Genomic DNA, 18,623 nt, shown 5'->3' with positions numbered 1-18,623 from the left:
TATGGAGTGAGTGTGGGAATAAGTTGAGTATAGAGCAGGGAGGAGGAGAAACAGGCTGGTCTGCAGAGCAGCAGCAGCAACTTTATCCTGAGTACTTATTGTTCCTTATGGAAAGAGAGGATCAGGGTTGGATGAGCAATTGGCTTCAGTTCTGGCTGCACCAGCCCTTTGACAATGCACCATCTCAGTAGAGTTTGATACTGTATAGGTTTGAAGTGGCTGATGTCTGTTCTGTTTTGTGCCTCCATCTCTGCCTGACTTTCTATCCTACCTTTTAGCGTTGAGACCTCCATTGCCATTGCAAGTGGATTGATATCTGGAGGTCCTGTAACTGTCTCCCTCCTTGCTAACCTAGTGGCTGTGATCACTGTTAAGAGGCAGCAGCTCACTCTTTTCTCAATAATCAAAAATAATGCAAACCAAGTGACTAATCGCTGGGAGAAAGTGGGCAGTGATCTGTCACCTAAAGGGAAAGTACCTAGTTCATTATTTCCATTTCTTGCTCCGGGGATAGTGTCTCATGTTTTTCCATATTTTGACCTCAGAAGGAGCCGTAATGTCATTTTTTTGGGTGGAATAATGAATGAATTGAGGACCGCTGCTACCTGTGAGAGCTTGATCTTCAGGGTGAATAGCAAAGAGACTGCACTCTTCAGTGTTCAAGGTTTTAAACCATCCCCTCTCCCCTGCCCCCTTTTAAGATCAGAGTTAGTGAAGGGTCTTCCTTTCAGTCCCACAGGGTCTGGAACAGTGTGATACCATGACCTCAGTAGATCTTGTCACCCTCTGTACCGTAGCCTTGATTTGGGGGTGAGTAAAGTGATAATGCTTTGATTCATTAGCAGATGAAGTAATGCCAAACCCTTGCTGCTAAAATCATGTACACTGTACTGAAAACTGCAACTGTTTACAATTCAAAACATGGCTCCTCAATGTCCCTAATTGATGTACTGGGACCCTGATCCACTGTGACTTCCCCCAGTCTCCCTTGATCTTTGAGATTCTTTCTCGGGCTTTTGACTGTGGAATGTTGATGAAAATGCAAAGCATGTGAACTGAAAATCTTATCCAATCTGCCAGTGGTCTCACTCCAGTCAGAGTTGACTGTGAAGGGCTGGGCCAGCATGTGGTTTGGGTTTGACCCCAGTTGTCATTGCCTCTGCTGTAGGGTTCTGAGAGTTGTTGATGTAAGTCATTGGCCATATGCAGTTAACAAATCAGTGAATTTATTCTCTTGCAGCAATGATTTCCCTACATTGCCACAGTGAGCTTTAGAAATACAGCATTGCCTGTAGGGTGTGCTGAGGTCGTAGCGAGCACTACAGTAAAGTAAATCCTTTTGAAATTAATGTGCTGGAAGTCAGGCTGCTGGTGCAGTCACTCTAAGCATGTTTCCGTTCTCCCTGATTCTTGACTTCACATCCAATGCAAAACAAAAGGGAGAATATGCGACCTGCCCTTGATCAGGTTTGGTGTAGTAGTTACCCTCCCCCAAGTTTGCCGAATATTGCACTGTTCTGTCCCAGTGCGGGGAGGCTGAGAAATTGCACACAGCATTTCTGAATTCTTGTTTTCGCTTCTTTCGATCCCAGACCGTTTCAAGTTGTTGTTTTGTTGAAGCAGATTCTAGAATCTTGCAACAGTGAGGTTCACGCCACGTGTGGTGTTGGGCGTTCATATGTGAAATTTGCCAGTCACAAGTTCTGCTCCAGTTGATTCATTGAACCAAGTACAATCTGACAGGGATGGGGGGAATTCAGTGGTGGCAGCAATCCTGGCTTATTGAGCAGGATGGTGGGGAATCCACCAGCTTCCTGCTCTTAATTGAAGTGCAGTGAACTCTGCTGGACTGTATACATGCCCCTTGTTTATAAAGAGACCGGGTCTCAAATCTCTTGGCTTTGCTTGGTATTTATTAGCAGGTCAGTGGGTTTGTTTGTGTGTGTGTGTTGGGGAGGGGGGGGGGGCTGCGGTTAGGGAAGAGGGTTGGTGTCTCTTTGTTGGTGCTGGGTGTGGGTGGAAGGAGTGTAAAAACCTTGATTCCAATGTGCCCCATCCCTCTCTGTAGTGAATTCCATAAAACTGCATGTGATGCTCCTGGGCTGAAAATTTTGCATGAACCACAGGGTTGTGTTTGTGTTGGTCCTCCCTCCACCTCCCAACCCGTCTGTTCTCTCTCTCCTCCAGCCCCCACCCACCTCCTCACTTCTCTAGAAACCTGGCAGTAGTTACATTCCTAACAGACCCCCAACTTTAGCTGTTTCTCACCAGCAGTCACTGCTGTTACGTAGGAAGCCTCCCCCTCTGATCTCTTTGCTAATTGACAGATAAACAGATATGCTCCCATAGGCTTGGAGAATGTATCCAGGAGTCAGTGTCACAACCTTTGATGATTGTTATTTTATTACTCCTCTTGTAAGATCTTAAACACTCTCATCCCAGCAGCCCACAATCACAATGATGCCGCTGTGAATATAGGCTCATAGTTTAGCACACTGGAGGGCCACAAAGGTGCTGTCTGGTTGTTGCAAAGATAGTTCCAGTGTTCTCTGTGCCAGTCCGTCACCCAGCATTGTCAATCACTGGTACCAGATTACTGTACAATGTCTCTCTCCCATTCCCACTTCCCTCAACCATTAACTTTGCCTTGCATGAACTCTGAGCTGCTACCAATCAATAGCTGGCTTTTATTGGATTTTTAAAATTAAATAAAACATCAGAGAAAACTTGTAATAAAGGTGTTTATAAATGTGAAGAATGTAATTTTCTTTTTTTTTGGAATACTGGGCCCAGAGCAGTGGGTTACCGTGCTGATCAAATCCAGTAGTGGGTTTCAGTCCGAGCATTTACAGTCTGCAAATGGGGAAAGGCCCCAGTGTTACACTGCAAGACCAGTATTGGGTGGAAATTTGCTGTTTTCCCCCCTGTCCCTTCTGCACAACCACCCATTCCACCCCATGAGGATACCTTGAAGTCACTGAGTCCTGCTTGGGGGAACAGGTGTTTCTGGTCCTACCTCTACTCTTTGGATGTTTGTCAAGGGGAGAATCATTACTGATTACAACCCTGTTTTTGTCCCATTGCCACTTTGCTATGCCCCTGAGCACATGATTATTTTGTGATTCACATTACCGCAGCACTCCATTTAAAACTAGAAAACCTCAAGTGATTAGGATGGGACCTGGTGGGGAAGGATCTAAAGTCTCAATTGGCTATTTGAGAAGGTGGATCCCTGGGCAGAATGGTGGGCGGGGGTGGAAATGGTGCGGTGATGGTTTGTGGTGAGTTATTAAGTTAGTAGTTCGACCCTGTTACTTACTCTAAGTTTTGGCACCCCCATTATTGTTGCTGTATTCTCCAATCTGTGTAATAGGGTTACAGTCTGGAGTCCCTGGTCTTTGAGAGATCCCAGAAGTGCTTCCCGCGATAAATTTGTTCCTTGCTGCAGCACAATTTTTGATTCATTCTTTGTATTTTTGCAGTTCCTAATTTATTCCCATTGCAGGATACTGATCAATGCTTCCCTCCTCTGAATAACTGGCATGGCCTTTTGGATATTGCAGTAGGTGCTCTTTAGGAATGTGTCCGTGTTTATTGGGGGTTGGGTGTCTCACTGGGAGGCGACCAGCAGGATCTCATCAGGCACACACACAGCGGACTGGATAGAGCAGGAATCAAAACTGATTTTTTTCTTCTTCGTCTTAACCCTTGTCAAAAGCACAGGGCTAGTGAAGCAAAGTCAATCCTAGCAGCTTCTCTTGTCATTAATTCCACATGAGGCTGGGGCTATAGCCCAGATCCTACCCTGAACTGCGTGGTTCAGTACCACATTGTGCTTGTTGGGACAGGGAAAGGGTGTTGCTGTGAAGATGTTCCTTATCCTAACTCACAGTGTCCCATTTTCCCATCACCCTCTGTGCATCTTGATCTCCATTAGCTCTCTGTGAAACAGAACAGTGAATGGACTAAGACACAGGCTTGGTGAGATCACAGTCAGTGATTACCTTGATCTGATGTATGCTGCTCTCTGAATTTGTACACGTTTTTTTTGAGCTTTCTATTGTGGATTTAGCAAACAAAAGCTGATGTAACTTCTAGAAGCAAATTAAAATATTTTGACGAATACCATCACCCGCTGTTTATATTTGTTTCAATGTTAAGTTCATTTGCTGTCAGTTAAATATCTTTTGCCTCTCTTCCACCCAATATTTCCTTGATGCCACCTCCCAAATAGTTGTCAGCCTATTTTCCGGGGCAGCGGGCTGTCTGCTGGCCCCCGGTAGAATATTTGAAGTGGAGATATTCGGGCTAACATGTCCTCCTTTAACAATAGTATAACCAATTGGTTGGTCTCAGTGTGTGAACTTGCTGGCATTGAATGGTTTGTGTGTGTCTACAAACATCATCACAGTTCCAATAATTTATCATTTTAAGTGTTTTGCAATCAGCGTGGTCTGTGCTCACTCCAAACTTTGACCATTTCTTTGCTGCTCCAATCTCTGTCATTTTTCTTTCCAATGCTTTCTTCACCAAATAAATGGGATATTTTGGTGTTGTGCTAATCTGCATAACAGAATGGAAAAAGAAATCTAACTAGCATGGAGTCCCGTTTTCCCTTCACCTTCTGTGCACCTTGACCTCCATTGGCTCCCGGTAGACCAATTCTTTAATTAAAAAAATTCCTCGTCCTTGTGTTCAAATCTCCCCCCTCTTCCTGGTCTTGTCTCATCCCTGTCTTTAATGTATGGGTGGCACGGTGGCACATTGGTTAGCACTGCCTCTTCATAGCACCAGGGGCCTGGGTTTGATTCCCAACTTGGGTCACTGCCTGTGTGGAGTTTGCATGTTCTCCCCGTGTCTGCATGGGTTTCCTCTGGCTGCTCCGGTTTCCTCCCACAGTCTGAAAGACATACTAGTTAAGTACATTGACCTGAACAGATGGCAGTGTGTGGTGACTAGGAGACAAGTAAGCCTTACTTGTGACTAATAAATAAAATAGAATAACCTCCCCAAACTGGCAACCCCAGATCTCAGATTTCTGCGCTGCTCCAATTCCGGTCTCTTATACAATCCTCGATTTGACGTGTTGGCTGTGTCTTCAGTTGCCTGAACCCCAAGCTCTGAAATTCAGTCCCTGAGTGTGCCTGCTTTGTTCTGCTCCTTTAAGAAACTCTTCAAAACCTCCCTCTTTGACCACACCTTTGGTCATCACTGAAATGTTGCTATACAAATGAAAGTTTACCTGGTGAGGGGTAAAAAGAACTCATTTTTTTGTGCATACTTTTATTGTTATCTTTTATGCAGCATTACAAAAATATGACAAAATAAATTAAATAAATAAACCCTTTTGCATGAAAAGGAAACTAGTCTTTTAAAAAAAAACCTTTGTACATCAGTAAAATGGAAGATGCAGTGATGAGACTTACTTTGCTGGTACTTTGTTTCTGAGCAAATGAGTCACAAATGTACGTCTTTACATTGCATTATCTGACAACTCACTTTGCTTCTAAACCAGGATTACGCTTTTGAAATGGGACTGTCAAGACCTAAGGTCTGAACAAAGATTCTGAGAACCCTCAATCTCCAAGCTGTTCCTGTTAAACAATCCCACATGTCTGACTTCTAGAAGCAAACCTTTGATAGCAACTCCAGAACGCTCAACTTGTGTTTGCTATCTTTTTTCCTCAGAGCGTGGTTTCAATTTTGTATGAAAAGTTGAGCTGTGATCACTGGGATCGAGTACTAGCAGAGGGTAGGTTCGTAATACCAGCAGGAAATATAGAAAGTTTCAAGAATCATCACGCTCAAATAAGCCTTTGTATCAAAATAAATGTCTTTCTGATGACACCATAAGACGTAGGAGCAGAATTAGGCCACTCAGCCCATCAAGTCTGCTCTGCCATTCAATCATGGCTGATATTTTTCTCACCCCCATTCTCCTGCCTTTTCCCCATAACCCCTAATCCCCTTATTAATCAGTAACCTATCTATCTCTGTCTTAAAGACTCAATGACCTGGCCTCCACAGCCTTCTGCGGCAAAGAGTTCCACAGATTCACCACTCTTCACGTGGCTTTTCTCTCGAAAGCCTAAGAGATTGCACAGCCACTAAATTCTGCCTGCTGTCCTGGCCAATACCTAATTCACAACCAACCCATCAAAAATAGATTATTTGGTCATATGGCTCCTGCTGTGCAAAGTGCTGTGTCTCTCACATTACAACATTGACTATACTTCAAAAGTATTTCACTGACTGTGAAGTGTTTTGGGATGTCCTGAGGTTGTGAAAGGTGCTATATAAATGCAAGTTCTTTCTTTAATACAAATGTTTTATTATTTTTTTCAAATGCTCCTCTCCTTATCCTGGGCAATCCTTAGCTGCAACCTAACTAATCTCAGGATGAGCTACTTCACAGGGAGCGAGTTGCTTTATTCTTTGTTGGTTCTTCTAACATCACCAAACCAAAACCTAACAAACGTGACCCTCCTCGTTAGAGGGATGCTGCTAATAAAGAACTAAACTAAAAAACCGAGCAACCTTATAAATGAAATAATTACTCCCAGCGTCGACTGTGCTACTCAGTCCTCACAATAGTGCCCACAACTACTAAATGTTGATGATTGTCTCTCTCTCTCTCTCTCTCTCTCAAATACCTTTTCTGAACATTTTCCATTTTTCGATAAGATAACACTCCCAAAAGATAATGAGGAATTTACAATCTGTTCCTAGTTTCACGGACAATTTCATTTTCCCTGGATCTGTGTAAATGTGATGGGAATTACAGATCCTGGCGATCATAGAAATCCTACCATGCAGAAGGAGGCCATTTGGCCCATGAAGTCTGCACCAACAACAATCCCACCCCAGGCCCTATCCCCATAACCCCACACATATACCCTGCTATACCCTCTAACCAACACATCCCAGGACACTATGGTATAGCCAATCAACCTAACCCGCACACCTTTGGACTCTGGGAAGAAACCGGAACATCCGCATCCACACAGATATGGGAAGAATGTGCAAACTCCACACAGACAGTGACCCAAGCCGGGAATCGAACCCAGGTCCCTGTTTAGTGGTCCTATTGGGTAGTCGATCAGTTTTTTTAAAGTACCAGACTAGTATCTCCACAAAATTGTAAGGGTGCAGAGGAGGCCATCGTAACTGCACCAACTCTTCAAATGAGGATCATGACTTAGTGCCATTTGCCTGCCTTTTCCCTGTATCCCTGCACATTGTTTCTGTTCAAATAATCATCTAATGCCCTCTCAAGTGCCTCAATTGAACCTGCCTCCACTATACTCCCAGGCAGTGCATTCTAAACCCCAGCCACTCGCCATGTGAAAAAGTTGAATACTAAGCGTCACTCCCAGACTATCCATCTGCACAGAAATGTAAAATTGTCACCCTGCATTGTTTATTGTTGGGTTTTGGTGAGGCTGTTTGTCACCCCAGGTAGCCTAGTATAGTCTTTCTGGCCTCAAACACACAGCCCTTTGACTCTGCAATGGGCAAAGGAATATAGGAGCAGGAGGAGACAATTCAGGTCCCTGAGCTGTCCCACCATTCATCTGGATGATTCAAGTCCAACAACGTGTCTTTGCTCTACATCCCTTCACACCTCTACCAACAAAACTCTCAGCTTTGGAAACCTCATTAGACCACAATTGGAGCACTGTGCACAGACAGGTCACCATATTACAGAAAGGACGTGCAAACAGTTGAGAAGGTCCAAAAATTATGATAAGGATGATATAGGACTGAGAAGTCATAACTATTTGGAAAGATTGAATAGGATGAGGCTCTTTTTACCAGAAGAGGAAACTGAGGGGGTGAGCTGATGAGGTCTGTAACATTTTGAAATGATGTTAGTCGGATAGATATGGAGAAGACATTTCCAGTTGTGGGCAAGGCCAGAAATAGGGGCCATAAATGTAAAATGCTCGCCAATCAATCAGGGAATTCAGGAGATGATTCTTTACCTAGAGAATAGTGAGAATACAGAACTGGGATTGCGCAGATACATTTAAGAAGAAGTTGGACAAATGTGGGAAAAGGAATAGGAGGTTGAGGTGGTGTGGGAGAAATGACCCTGAGGAGCATAAACAAGTTCTTGGGCTGGTCAGACCAAATACATATTTGTACCCTGTAGATTATATGAATCATGGAGGTTTACCACATGGAAACAGGCCCTTTGGCCCAACTTGTCCATGCTGCCCTTTCCACGTTAGTCTCAATTGCCTGTGTTTGGCCCATATCCTTCTATACCATTTTACTGTCTAAATGCTTTTTAAGAGACAAAATTGTATCTGTCAAAATTGTTCCAGACACTCCACCCTCTGCGTGAAAAAATTGACCCTTTTGTATCTCTCCCCTTTCACCTTAAATCTATGCCCCCTAGTTTTAGATTCCCCTATCTTTGAGAAAATATGTTGACTAAGTAGCTAATCTATGCCCCTCATTATTTTATAGATCGCTTTAAGATCACCCCTAAGCCATAGAACTTACATAAAACATTTATAAAACTTAGTAAGAAGGAGTGGACAACTAAGATTGAACCTTCCCACTCAGAGAGTGATTGAATATCACAAGTGGGTCATTCTCAAAGGCCACTTACAGGGATAATCAGATAACTCAATGGCTTCATAAATCGTGCATTGCTTTGAAATGCTTGCAGGATTTATTTAACAAGGGCTCCATTGAGGTTTGTTCAATAGTCCTGCAATGAAAGTGGCAATTGACCGTGGAACAAAACTTAAAGCATTTCAAATCCAAATGTCCAACATACACTTGATCTGACTGGAACCTGGTAATGCACAGCCACCTCTGGCCTTCATTGGAGCCATGTAACAATCTTGCTTCAGCCCCGAGGTTGTGGGTGTTGTCATGTTCATAGAATCATAGAGGTTTACAGCACGGAAAGAGGCCCTTTGGCCCAACTTGTCCACACCGCCTTTTTTTTAGAAACCCCTAATCTAATCCCAATTGCCTGCATTTGGCCCATATCCCTCTATACCCAACATACCTATGTAACTATTTAAATGCTTTTTAGAAGATAAAATTGTAGCTGTCTCTACTACTACTTCTGGCAGCTTGTTCCAGACACTCACCACCCTCTGTGTGAAAAAATTGCCCCTCTGGACACTTTTGTATCTCTCCCCTCTCACCTTAATCCTATGCCCTCTAGTTTTAGACTCCCCTACTTTTATGAAAAGATATTGACTATCTACTTTGTCTACACCCCTCATTATTTTATAGACCTCTATGAGATCACCCTTAGCTTCCTACGTTGCAGAGAAAAAAGTCCCAGTCTATTCAGCCTCTCCTTATAACTCCCAGTAGCATCTTTTCTGCACTCTTTCTAGTTTAATAATATTTCTATAATAGGGTGACCAGAACTGCACACAGTATTCCAAGTGTGGCCTTACCAATGTCCTGTACAACTTCAGTAAGACGTCCAAAGTCCTGTATTCAGTGTTCTGACCGATGAAACCAAGCATGCCAAATGCTTTCTTCACCACTCTGTCCACCTGTGACTCCACTTTCAAGGACCTATGAACAAGCATCCCCAGATCTCTTTGTTCTGTAACTCTCCCCAGTGCCCTACCATTAACTGAGTGAGTCCTACCCTGGTTCAATCTACCAAAATGCATCACCTCGCATTTGTCTAAATTAAACTCCATCTGCCATTTGTCAGCCTACTGGCCCAATGGATCAAGATCCCGCTGCAATTGGACATAACCTTCCTCACTGTCCACCATGCCACCAATCTTGATGTCATCTGCAAACTTAATAACCATGCCCCCTATATTCTCATCCAAATCATTAATATAAATGACAAATAACAGTGGGCCCAGCACTGATCCCTGAGGCTCATCGCTGGTCACAGACCTCCAGTTTGAAAATCAACTCTTTACAACCACCCCCTGGCTTCTGTCAAGAAGCCAATTTTGAATCCTTTCAGATATCTCACCCTGGATCAAGTGAGATTTAACTTTACGCAGCAACCTACTATGCAGTACCTTGTCAAAGACCTTGCTAAAGTCCATGTAGACAACATCAACTGCACTATCCTCATCTATCTTCTTGGTTACCCCTTAAAAAAACTCAATCAAATTTGTGAGACATGATTTTCCATTCACAAAGCTTTGCTGACTGTCTCTAATCAGTCCTTGCATCTCTAAATGCCTGTAGCTCCTGTCTCTCAAAATACCTTCCAACAATTTACCCACCACAGATGTGAGGCTCACTGGCCTTGTAGTTCCCAGGCTTTTCCCTGCAGCCCCTTTTAAATAAAGGCACCTCGCCCGTGACTATCGATGATTCAAATATCTCGGCTAGGGGACCTGCAATTTCCTCCCTAGTCTCCCACAATGTCCAGGGTTACACTTCATCAGATCCTGCAGACTTATCTACCTTGATGTGCTTTAAGACTTTCAGCATCTCCTTCTCTGTAATATGTACACTCCTCAAGACATCAATATTTAATTCCCCAAGTTCCCTAACATTCGAACTTTTCTCAGCAGTAAATACTGATGAGAAATATTCATTTAGGATCTCACCCATTTCCCACACATAGATGACCTTGTTGATCCTTAAGAGGCTCTACTGTCTCCCTTGTTACTCTTTTACCCTTTATGTATTTGTAGAAGCTCTTTGACTTCTCTTTTGCCTATGTTCTATTGCAGTATTGAGGGGGCGCTAATCAGTGGTACCTGCTAGACTTGAGGTGGTGTGGCTGAGCTTGGCTCTTCCCTCTCCTGATGTGATATGCAGACAGGGCAAGACCGATACAGAATGTCCAATGCGAACCTGCTCTTAATATAACAAAACAAGAGTGACTGAGGAACAGTTATAATTTTCCTGGTATATTCATTTATAACTTACTAATTAATTCCTAATTCAGTAATCCTCCTTTAAGATTCAGTGAATCACAGTGGCTAGCACTGCTGCCTTACAGCACCAAAGACCCAGGTTCGATTCCGACCTCAGGTCACTGTGTGGAGTTTGCACGTTCTCCTGATGTCTGCGTGGGTTTTCTCCGGGTGCTCCGATTTCCTCTCATAGTCTAAAGATGTGCAGGTTGGGTGGATTGGCCATACTGGTATCTCAAGATGTGCAGGTTAGGGGGATCAATGGGATACATACATGGGTTTATGGGGATAGGGCGGAGGGTGAACCTGGATAACATGCTCTGTCAGCGAGGGTGCAGATTTGATGGGCCGAATGGCCTCCTTCTACACATCAGGATTCTATGAATGGCCACTTGATCCACACTTCTGGAACATTCCATTTACTGAATCGGAATTCTGACAAACTAAGAACATGTGCCAAAGTCAAGGCAAATGACTCAGTTTGTGGAAGTGCTACCTGCTGTGGAACTCTCCTGTCCAGAGCAAGAGTGCTCCAGGTCTGTCCTTACCTTGGCTCTGCTTTGAGCCTACACCCATCGTTTCTCATCTAAACCTCTGATTAAAGCCCTCAGTTCCCTCTCCCTCATCTACTCATTTAATTACTTCTCAAGTACATCAATACGATTCACTTCAACCACTCATTCTCATCACTTAGGGTAAAGGCATATCCTTTGTATAACATGAGGACCAGACGTGCACGTTTTGTAGTGATCTATGCGTCTAACAGATTTATGATCACTTCCCTTATGGAAGTGAAGCCGTGATTGGTTGGGGTTTTGGGGGGGGGGTGGGTTAGGTGAAGGGAGGGGGGGGGACCCCAAGGGGTCATGATTCCTGCTTCTGATAGTTGCACTTTTGGATAGTGCATGGGGCAGTGGGCTTGGCTGTGCTGCAGCTCTGGTAGAATACTCTGTTGCCATTCATTGCCCGAGCAATGCTATCCCTCTCTCTCTTCCCCTCTCTCTCTGTCCCTCTCTCTCGGACCCACTCTTTACCCCTCTCTCTCCTGCTCTCTCTCTCTCTCCCTTTCTCTCCATCCCCCTCTCTCTCTCTATTCCCCTCTCTCCCTATTTCCCCCTCCCTCTCCATCCCATTCTCTCTCTATCTCTCTCTCTAACCTTCTCTCTTCCCCACCTTCTCTCCATCCCTCTCTCTCTATTCCTCCACCCCCCCAAGCCTCCCCTCTCTCTTTAACCCATTCTCTGTCTATACCTCTCTCTCCCTATTCCTTTCTCTCTCTCCCCCTTTCTCTCCATTCCCCCTCTCTATTCCTCTTCCCCCCCATTTCCCCCCTCTCTCCATGCCTCCCTCTCTCTATCCTCTCTATTCCTCTCCCCCTCCCTCTATTTCTCCCTCTCTCTAGCGCTCTCTGAGTAACAGTGATGCACGTTGTAACCTTTGTACTTCCGAATACTCTGTAAATTTGACATTACCCATAACTCTGCCCATGTCTGTACTGAAGAATGAGTCTCAATCTCCATCACCCTGGGCTTACTGACCTACACATCTCCCAGTCAAACAATCTCTTGGTTTTAGAATCCTTGTTTTCAAACTCCTCCACAGCCTTGCTCCTTCCTTCCTTGTAATCTCCTTCAGCCCTACAACCATCTGAGCTTTCTGCACTTATCTCATTCTGGCCTTTTCCCAATTATAATAGCTCCACCATGTGGCTGTGCCTTCAGCTGCCTGGGTCTGAAACGCTGCAATTCTTTCCCTATACCTCTTTGCTTCTCTTAACTCTTTCTTCCTCTAAGACGCTCCTCAGTACCTTCTCTTTGACCAAGATATTGGTCATCTGCCCTATTATCTCCTTAATCACACACTGTTTTAGAACATTCCAATGGAACACCCTGGGTTGTTCTGTTACGTTAAAGATGCAATGTAAAATATGAATTGTTATTGCTTTGGACCTGAAATGCCTAAGCGAATTTTGGCAAAAGACCTCATGTTTAACAAAAAGAGATGCACAATAAAATGTACCCGATGAACACTGGTAACGCCACACCAAAATAAGCAGCAAACTGGAAACTCCACGGCAGCTTGCCAAGAGTTTGTACTCCTGTTGAACATTAGTTTACATATTCTCCATTTTAAAGCCAAGGCCCTCAGCCACACACTGAAATTTCTGTTTCCTTTTATTTTCCTTTACCTGCCCTGTTTATTAAGCCCTCTGTATAAAACACACACAAACACGTGGAGGAAGAATTAAATGGCTTCAATTCAAATAGTGCAAACTCATTGGCTCATGCAGAAGAAAGGTTTTGCAGCCGGACTCGATTAAAGTGGAAGATGTTTGGATGAAGAAGGAAACAGAAGACGGTTGACTTTTCTGCAGACAGGAAGGTAAGTTGAAGATCACCTTCGTTGTGTGAGGAGCTTCCTTTGTTGGGAATCTCTGGAAATGGTTTTGTGACTCAGAATGTTACTGCAGCTCAGATTCCCCACTCCTTTCCTGCAGCAATGCAGGATGACTGAGAGGTGACCTACTGCTCTGAGCGAGCCTTCACATTAAGGAGCGTTAGTGGAAATGGGCCCATTTTGCTCTCGGCATCAGGTGCGCCCAAGTCACGGCCAAAGTCCTGGCTTTAAGACAAGGTTCTTTGGCCCAATCACCATGCTCCATTTTCTCAATCTCACAGCCTCTGTCACCGAGTTTGATGCCAACTTGTGCTGAGATTGGGGATAGTTTATGCTGTTGATCCACACTGAACGGGAGCGACCCAGTCGCATTTCACGGAGAACTCTGAGACCCAGAGTAGATAGTTCCATCCCATCAATTTAAACATCGGTTCTTCTTCTTACCCCAGGGCCTCCTGGAGGAAGCGTGCTGCCGATTTAAATGACTAAGAAGAGAAGCCTGGAACGAGATGTAATTGCGTCTTGGCCAAACAACATGGCAGTCAGAATGGATTTGTTGAGTGCATGGTCAGACTGAATGCAACACTTATACAAAGGACCTCTTCTAGCACTTTTGATTTGACTGTCTGCCAGGGTTCAGTAGGTAACACACTCTCTCTCCACAGAGGGAGAAGGTACAGGATTCAAACCCCACTCAAGAGACTCAAGCACATAATCCAGGCCGACGCACCCAGTGTAATACTGACAAAAGTGTTGCAATGTGCCGGGTTTCTCATGAGATGTCAAACCGAGCGAGGCCTTGTCCATCCTCACAGGTAGAGATCCCATGGCATTGCTTCAGAGAAGAGCTGGGGAGTTCTTGCTGGTGTCCTGACCCAACCTCATTAAGACTATCCTGTCATTGCTGCCTGTGGGATCTTGCTATGCATGAACTGGCTGCCGCATTTCCTACATTGCAACAGCGATGACACTGCAGAAAGTGATTCACTGGCTGAGAATTTGCTTTGGAACATTGTTAAGGTCATTAAAGATGTGAACAAAATGCAAGTCTTTCTCGGAGAAAATTGATTTTTACGACAATTGACTAAATTAGGATGACACCATTCGTGCTGACGTGATACTGTTACCCAATCGATCAGCCAATAAGCTGAAGGCAAACTGCTTATTATTTCACACTAATTTAAATAGGAGAATTGTAATTCTGATTCAAGTGTTATATTTAATCAGGTCTATGCTGGAACTGTACATATATGTTGAAAGAGTTTCTTGGTGCACAGACTATAATACATGCTGATATACAATATATACATTTATACATATAGAACCGTAAGAAACCCGATTCACCATATATATAATAAACAGTTCTCTGAATTGGCCAATGGTTCTAAAGACATCAGGAATTTAAAAAACAAAGCTATAATTCCCTCCAATGTCAGCAGAACCTTGGGAGCGAATCACAGCCTCCAACACACAAGGGGTCAAATTTGGAAATTTTCTGGGCAGCGCTTTGCAGGATGGAAGCCGGTACTGGGAGGTCGAGGCCTGGAGGTCAACACCGTCGGTTCCATCCCTAATGGTTTCTGTCTTCTAATCTCCAGGCGATGCTTCTATCTGTCACCTGAAGCCCTGATCCCAGTGTGAACCATTCCCTTGGCCTTCTGCCGAATATCGAAAGCCACATTTGCCCTTGGTTTTCCCACACTGCAACTTGACGGATCCCGTGCAGGTGCATTGAAATCGGGCTCTGAAGTTACCTGTCTCCAGGTGACCGGGGCAATGACTTTATTTGATGTTGGTTCATTTGGAGCCCAGTTTACAGTTTTTTTTCGAATTCTGGTCGGATGTTGGCTTTCAATAAGGTCACCGATTGACTGGACATAGCTCATGAATCATGCGCCACTAAAGCAGGCCATTCAGCCCATTGAACCTGTGCCAGTTCTTTGGTTTAGCAATCCAATTAATCCCATACCTCTGCCCACAAGCCTGTAATTCCGTTCCCTTCAAATATTTATCCAATTCCCTTTTGATAGTTACTAATGAATCTGCTTCCACTGCCCTTACAGATCTCAACAACCGGCTGCATAATAAAAAAATCTCCTTTGCTCTCCCTCTGGTTATTATGCTGATTATCTTAAACCTTTGACTGAATGCTGACCTTCCTGCTAGTGAACAGAACCAGATGATGATGACAGCACAGAAATAGCCCTTTGGAAAAAAATTAGCAACAGTTTCACTTTGTTTCTTTGACCTAAATTCCTCATGGTTTTCAACACTTCCTTGTAAAATCTTAATCTTCTCCGCACTCCCAGTAACAATCCCAGTGTCTCCATGTAACTCAGGTCTCTCATCCCTGGAAACATTCCCCTGCGCCATCTTGACATCCTTCCTGGGGTTTGGTGCTCAGAGTTGGAGACAATACTTTCAGCTGAGCTCCAACCAGTCATTTACAAAGGTTTAGCATAACCGCCTTGCTTTCTTTTTTTGTTCAACTCTATTCCCTATTTATAAAGCATGCGACCACATGTCGGCCTGTTTAACAGGCTTCTCAACTGATTTTAAATTGTCCTGTCTCTCTGAACAGCAACATTCCCCAGTCTCTCACCATTAAATAAAAACACTGCTTTTCTATTTTCTTCACACTTCTCCATGTTATGGGCAGAATTTTACACCCCCGCCCCCCCCATCCCCAGCCAGGCAGGCTCTGAGGTGATGGGGAGCAGTGTAGAATTGAAGGGATGGGATACCCCGACCCCTGACGCAGTGGGACGGGCAATGCTCCAGGCCGGAAACCTGACCTCTCCGCTGTTCAGACGTTTTCCCACCCACTGACCTCCACTGTGATGGTCGGCACAGGGTGTGTAACAGAAAGGAAAAATGATTCTCCACCTTGAGCAGGAAGGGGGGGGTGTTGAGGTGGGGGTGGCTGGGCGAGCCTCAACCTGAAGACCCTTCCAGATTTGGGGCAGCAAATCTGACTCCAAGATCACTCCGCCACCCCCAGGCCATTCCTCCTGCACATCCCCCGGGACTTACTTCAGAAACGGCCGTGGGACTTTGTTTCCAGGCAGGGCAATGCAGTATCACTGCAGCGCTTTGCCTGGACGGGTTGGAGGGCCAATCAGACTGGCCAAACGATCTCCACAATGGGCCTTCCTTCCAAGGATGAAGAGGAGCCCCACTCACTGCCAGTCAGAGCTTAGTTGAGTGTGGAATGGCAGCGGGTGGGCCACTGAGAGTTGGCAGGAACCAGGAGTCGGTTGCGTGCCCCCTCTCAGGAAGCTGAGCGCTCAAAAATTCTGCCCAATGTTTCCTGTGTCACTGTTTTGGCCACTCAGTATCCGGATAACTTCACAGCCTCTTTGTATCCTCCTCACTTCCCATCCAATTTTACATAATCATACAATCCCTACAGTGCAGAAGGAGGCCATTCAGCCCATCGAGCCTGCACCAACAACGATCCCACCCTAACACTATCCGCGTAAGCCCACGTATTTATCCTGCTAATCCCCCTGACACCCAGGGCAATTTAGCATGGCCAATCAACCTAACCCGCACATTTTTGGAGTGTGGGAGGAAACTGGAGCACCCGCAAGAAACCCATGCAGACACAGGGAGAACATGCAAACTCCACACAGTCCCTGGCGCTGTGAGGCAGCAGTGCTAAGCACTGTGCCACCGTGCTGCCTTATCAACAGCAAATTGGATAAGTTATACTCAGTCCCCAACCCCAACAATAGATAGTACTTAGCTGACACCCAAGAACTGATCCTTGCGATTCCCCAGCCAACATGAACATTTTCCTTTTGTTCCTACTCTCTGTGTGTTGACAAATTCCCTATCCATGCTCCAATCCCATGCAATAACCTCTTGTATGCCAATATAGCTGAATGCTTTCTCTGAAAATCCACATGCACTAGTTCCCCACTACCTATACCCTTTGTAGACTTCCCCTTCTGAAATCTGCATAGCCTAAATTAAATTAAATTAAAATGTTCTAACTCCCCAATAAAAGACTCTGACACCTTTCCCCTTACCTGTCGTACTGGTGATTCTGACCACAGGCTGTACACAAATGACTGTTCTGTACACTTAATCGGTAAAAATGTTTGAAGACAAATTTGTACTGGATAGATTTTGGACGGATGCTTCGGCACGGATTTTGAGAGAGTTTGCAGAGTGAGATGGCTCAACATTGACAAAGGATAAGGAGTCGGGAACAGGAAGGTTAAGAGAAAATTAATCGCAATTCCCAGACAATTTAAAGCCAAAAATCTTGGTGTCAGTAAATCAATGGTCTATACCAACCATGTTGTATAAAAAAACCTGAAGATGATGAGTATCCTGTTTATCAAATACAGATTTCCATCCCTGAATATTCAATTTTATATGAATAAAGTTATAACGAGAGAAGCCAAACTTTTAAAGGATCTTTTTAAAGTTTTTTTTTGTTCAACCCAGTTTTCGCGTTGCCCTAACATTTACTTTACCCTTTTTTGTGTGTTAACGTTTGGGGCTGCTGGATTCCTCTGTTGGGTGTGTGCTGGTCTCCTCGGGGTTTGCTGTCTCTGGGAGGCCGTTAAGGTCTGACTTGCTGGTGACTTTCTCGCCACTTTCTGGCGGGGGAGCAGCGGCCCCCCCGCCGCCTCCAGCCTTGGGTTGGGTCGTGGTGGTCCCATTGCTACTGGAGACCCCGGTGTCCAACTTGCCAAAGTTGAACAGCTTGCCGGGGTTGAAGGGCTTGGTGGGAGACTGCACCTTCTCCTTCTCCGCCGCCCCGTCCTTCTTCCCGTCTGCTGGTGACTTCAGGAACTTGAAGCTGAGGAACCCCGGCAGCTTGCTCTCGCTGCCGGTCGGTGACTGGGGGGATTTGGCAGTGACCGTGCCGCCCCCTCCGCTGGACAGGAACTTTCCCTGCAGCGGGATGATCTGTTTTAACTTCAGGACGTTGTTGGAGGCCAGCAGTGAGCTAGGCCGCTTGGGCTTCTCTACGGACTGGCCGGACTGCACTGCTTTGGACTTGCTGTGAGCTCGGCCATGAGACTGGTCGGACGACGAAGAGCCGGACTTTTCCTCTCCTTTCCCTGCCTCTCTCTCCTTCCTGGACTGGATGTTTTCCTTCTGTTCCTGCCTGTGCTTCTCTTCCTCCTCACGCTGCCTCCTCTTCTGTTGCTGCTGGTAGTGTTGCTGGGCCTGACGCTCGTGCTTCTGGAAGGCAAGGAGATCATTAACGTGCTTTCAGAGCTTGCTCCCCTGCCAAAGGGCTCCGCAAGGCCGGAATGCTTAAAGCCTCTCTCATCCCTTTTTTAGTAAGAAGTCTCTCAACATCAGGTTAAAGTCCAACAGGTTTAT

The 18,623-nt window shown here is 45.1% G+C and overlaps 1 protein-coding gene across 2 annotated transcripts in view; it reads right to left on the bottom strand.

Annotated features, from left to right (window-relative positions):
• ano8b (anoctamin 8b) overlaps nt 1-18,623 on the bottom strand; it is a 140,174-nt gene that overhangs the window by 42,580 nt on the left and 78,971 nt on the right. The window contains exons 18-19 of one of the 2 annotated variants that reach the window (XR_013889508.1): nt 17,309-18,479; nt 10,719-10,815 (exon numbers count right to left, since the gene is read on the bottom strand). Coding sequence is in view for 1 of the 2 variants with exons in the window: in XM_080213111.1 (XP_080069237.1) it covers nt 17,775-18,479 (705 nt within the window). In the remaining variant the exon portion in view is untranslated. Of the gene's footprint in view, nt 1-10,718; nt 10,816-12,243; nt 18,480-18,623 lie in introns of those variants that run through there. The other variant, XM_080213111.1, reaches the window with a different exon arrangement.

This window comes from Carcharhinus amblyrhynchos, chromosome 26, assembly GCF_965287045.1.
Source record: "Carcharhinus amblyrhynchos chromosome 26, sCarAmb.v2.hapA, whole genome shotgun sequence".
Lineage (NCBI taxonomy): Eukaryota > Metazoa > Chordata > Chondrichthyes > Carcharhiniformes > Carcharhinidae > Carcharhinus > Carcharhinus amblyrhynchos.
The sequence above is the reverse complement of the archived record's forward strand: the minus strand, read 5'-3'. Positions and strand labels throughout refer to the sequence as shown.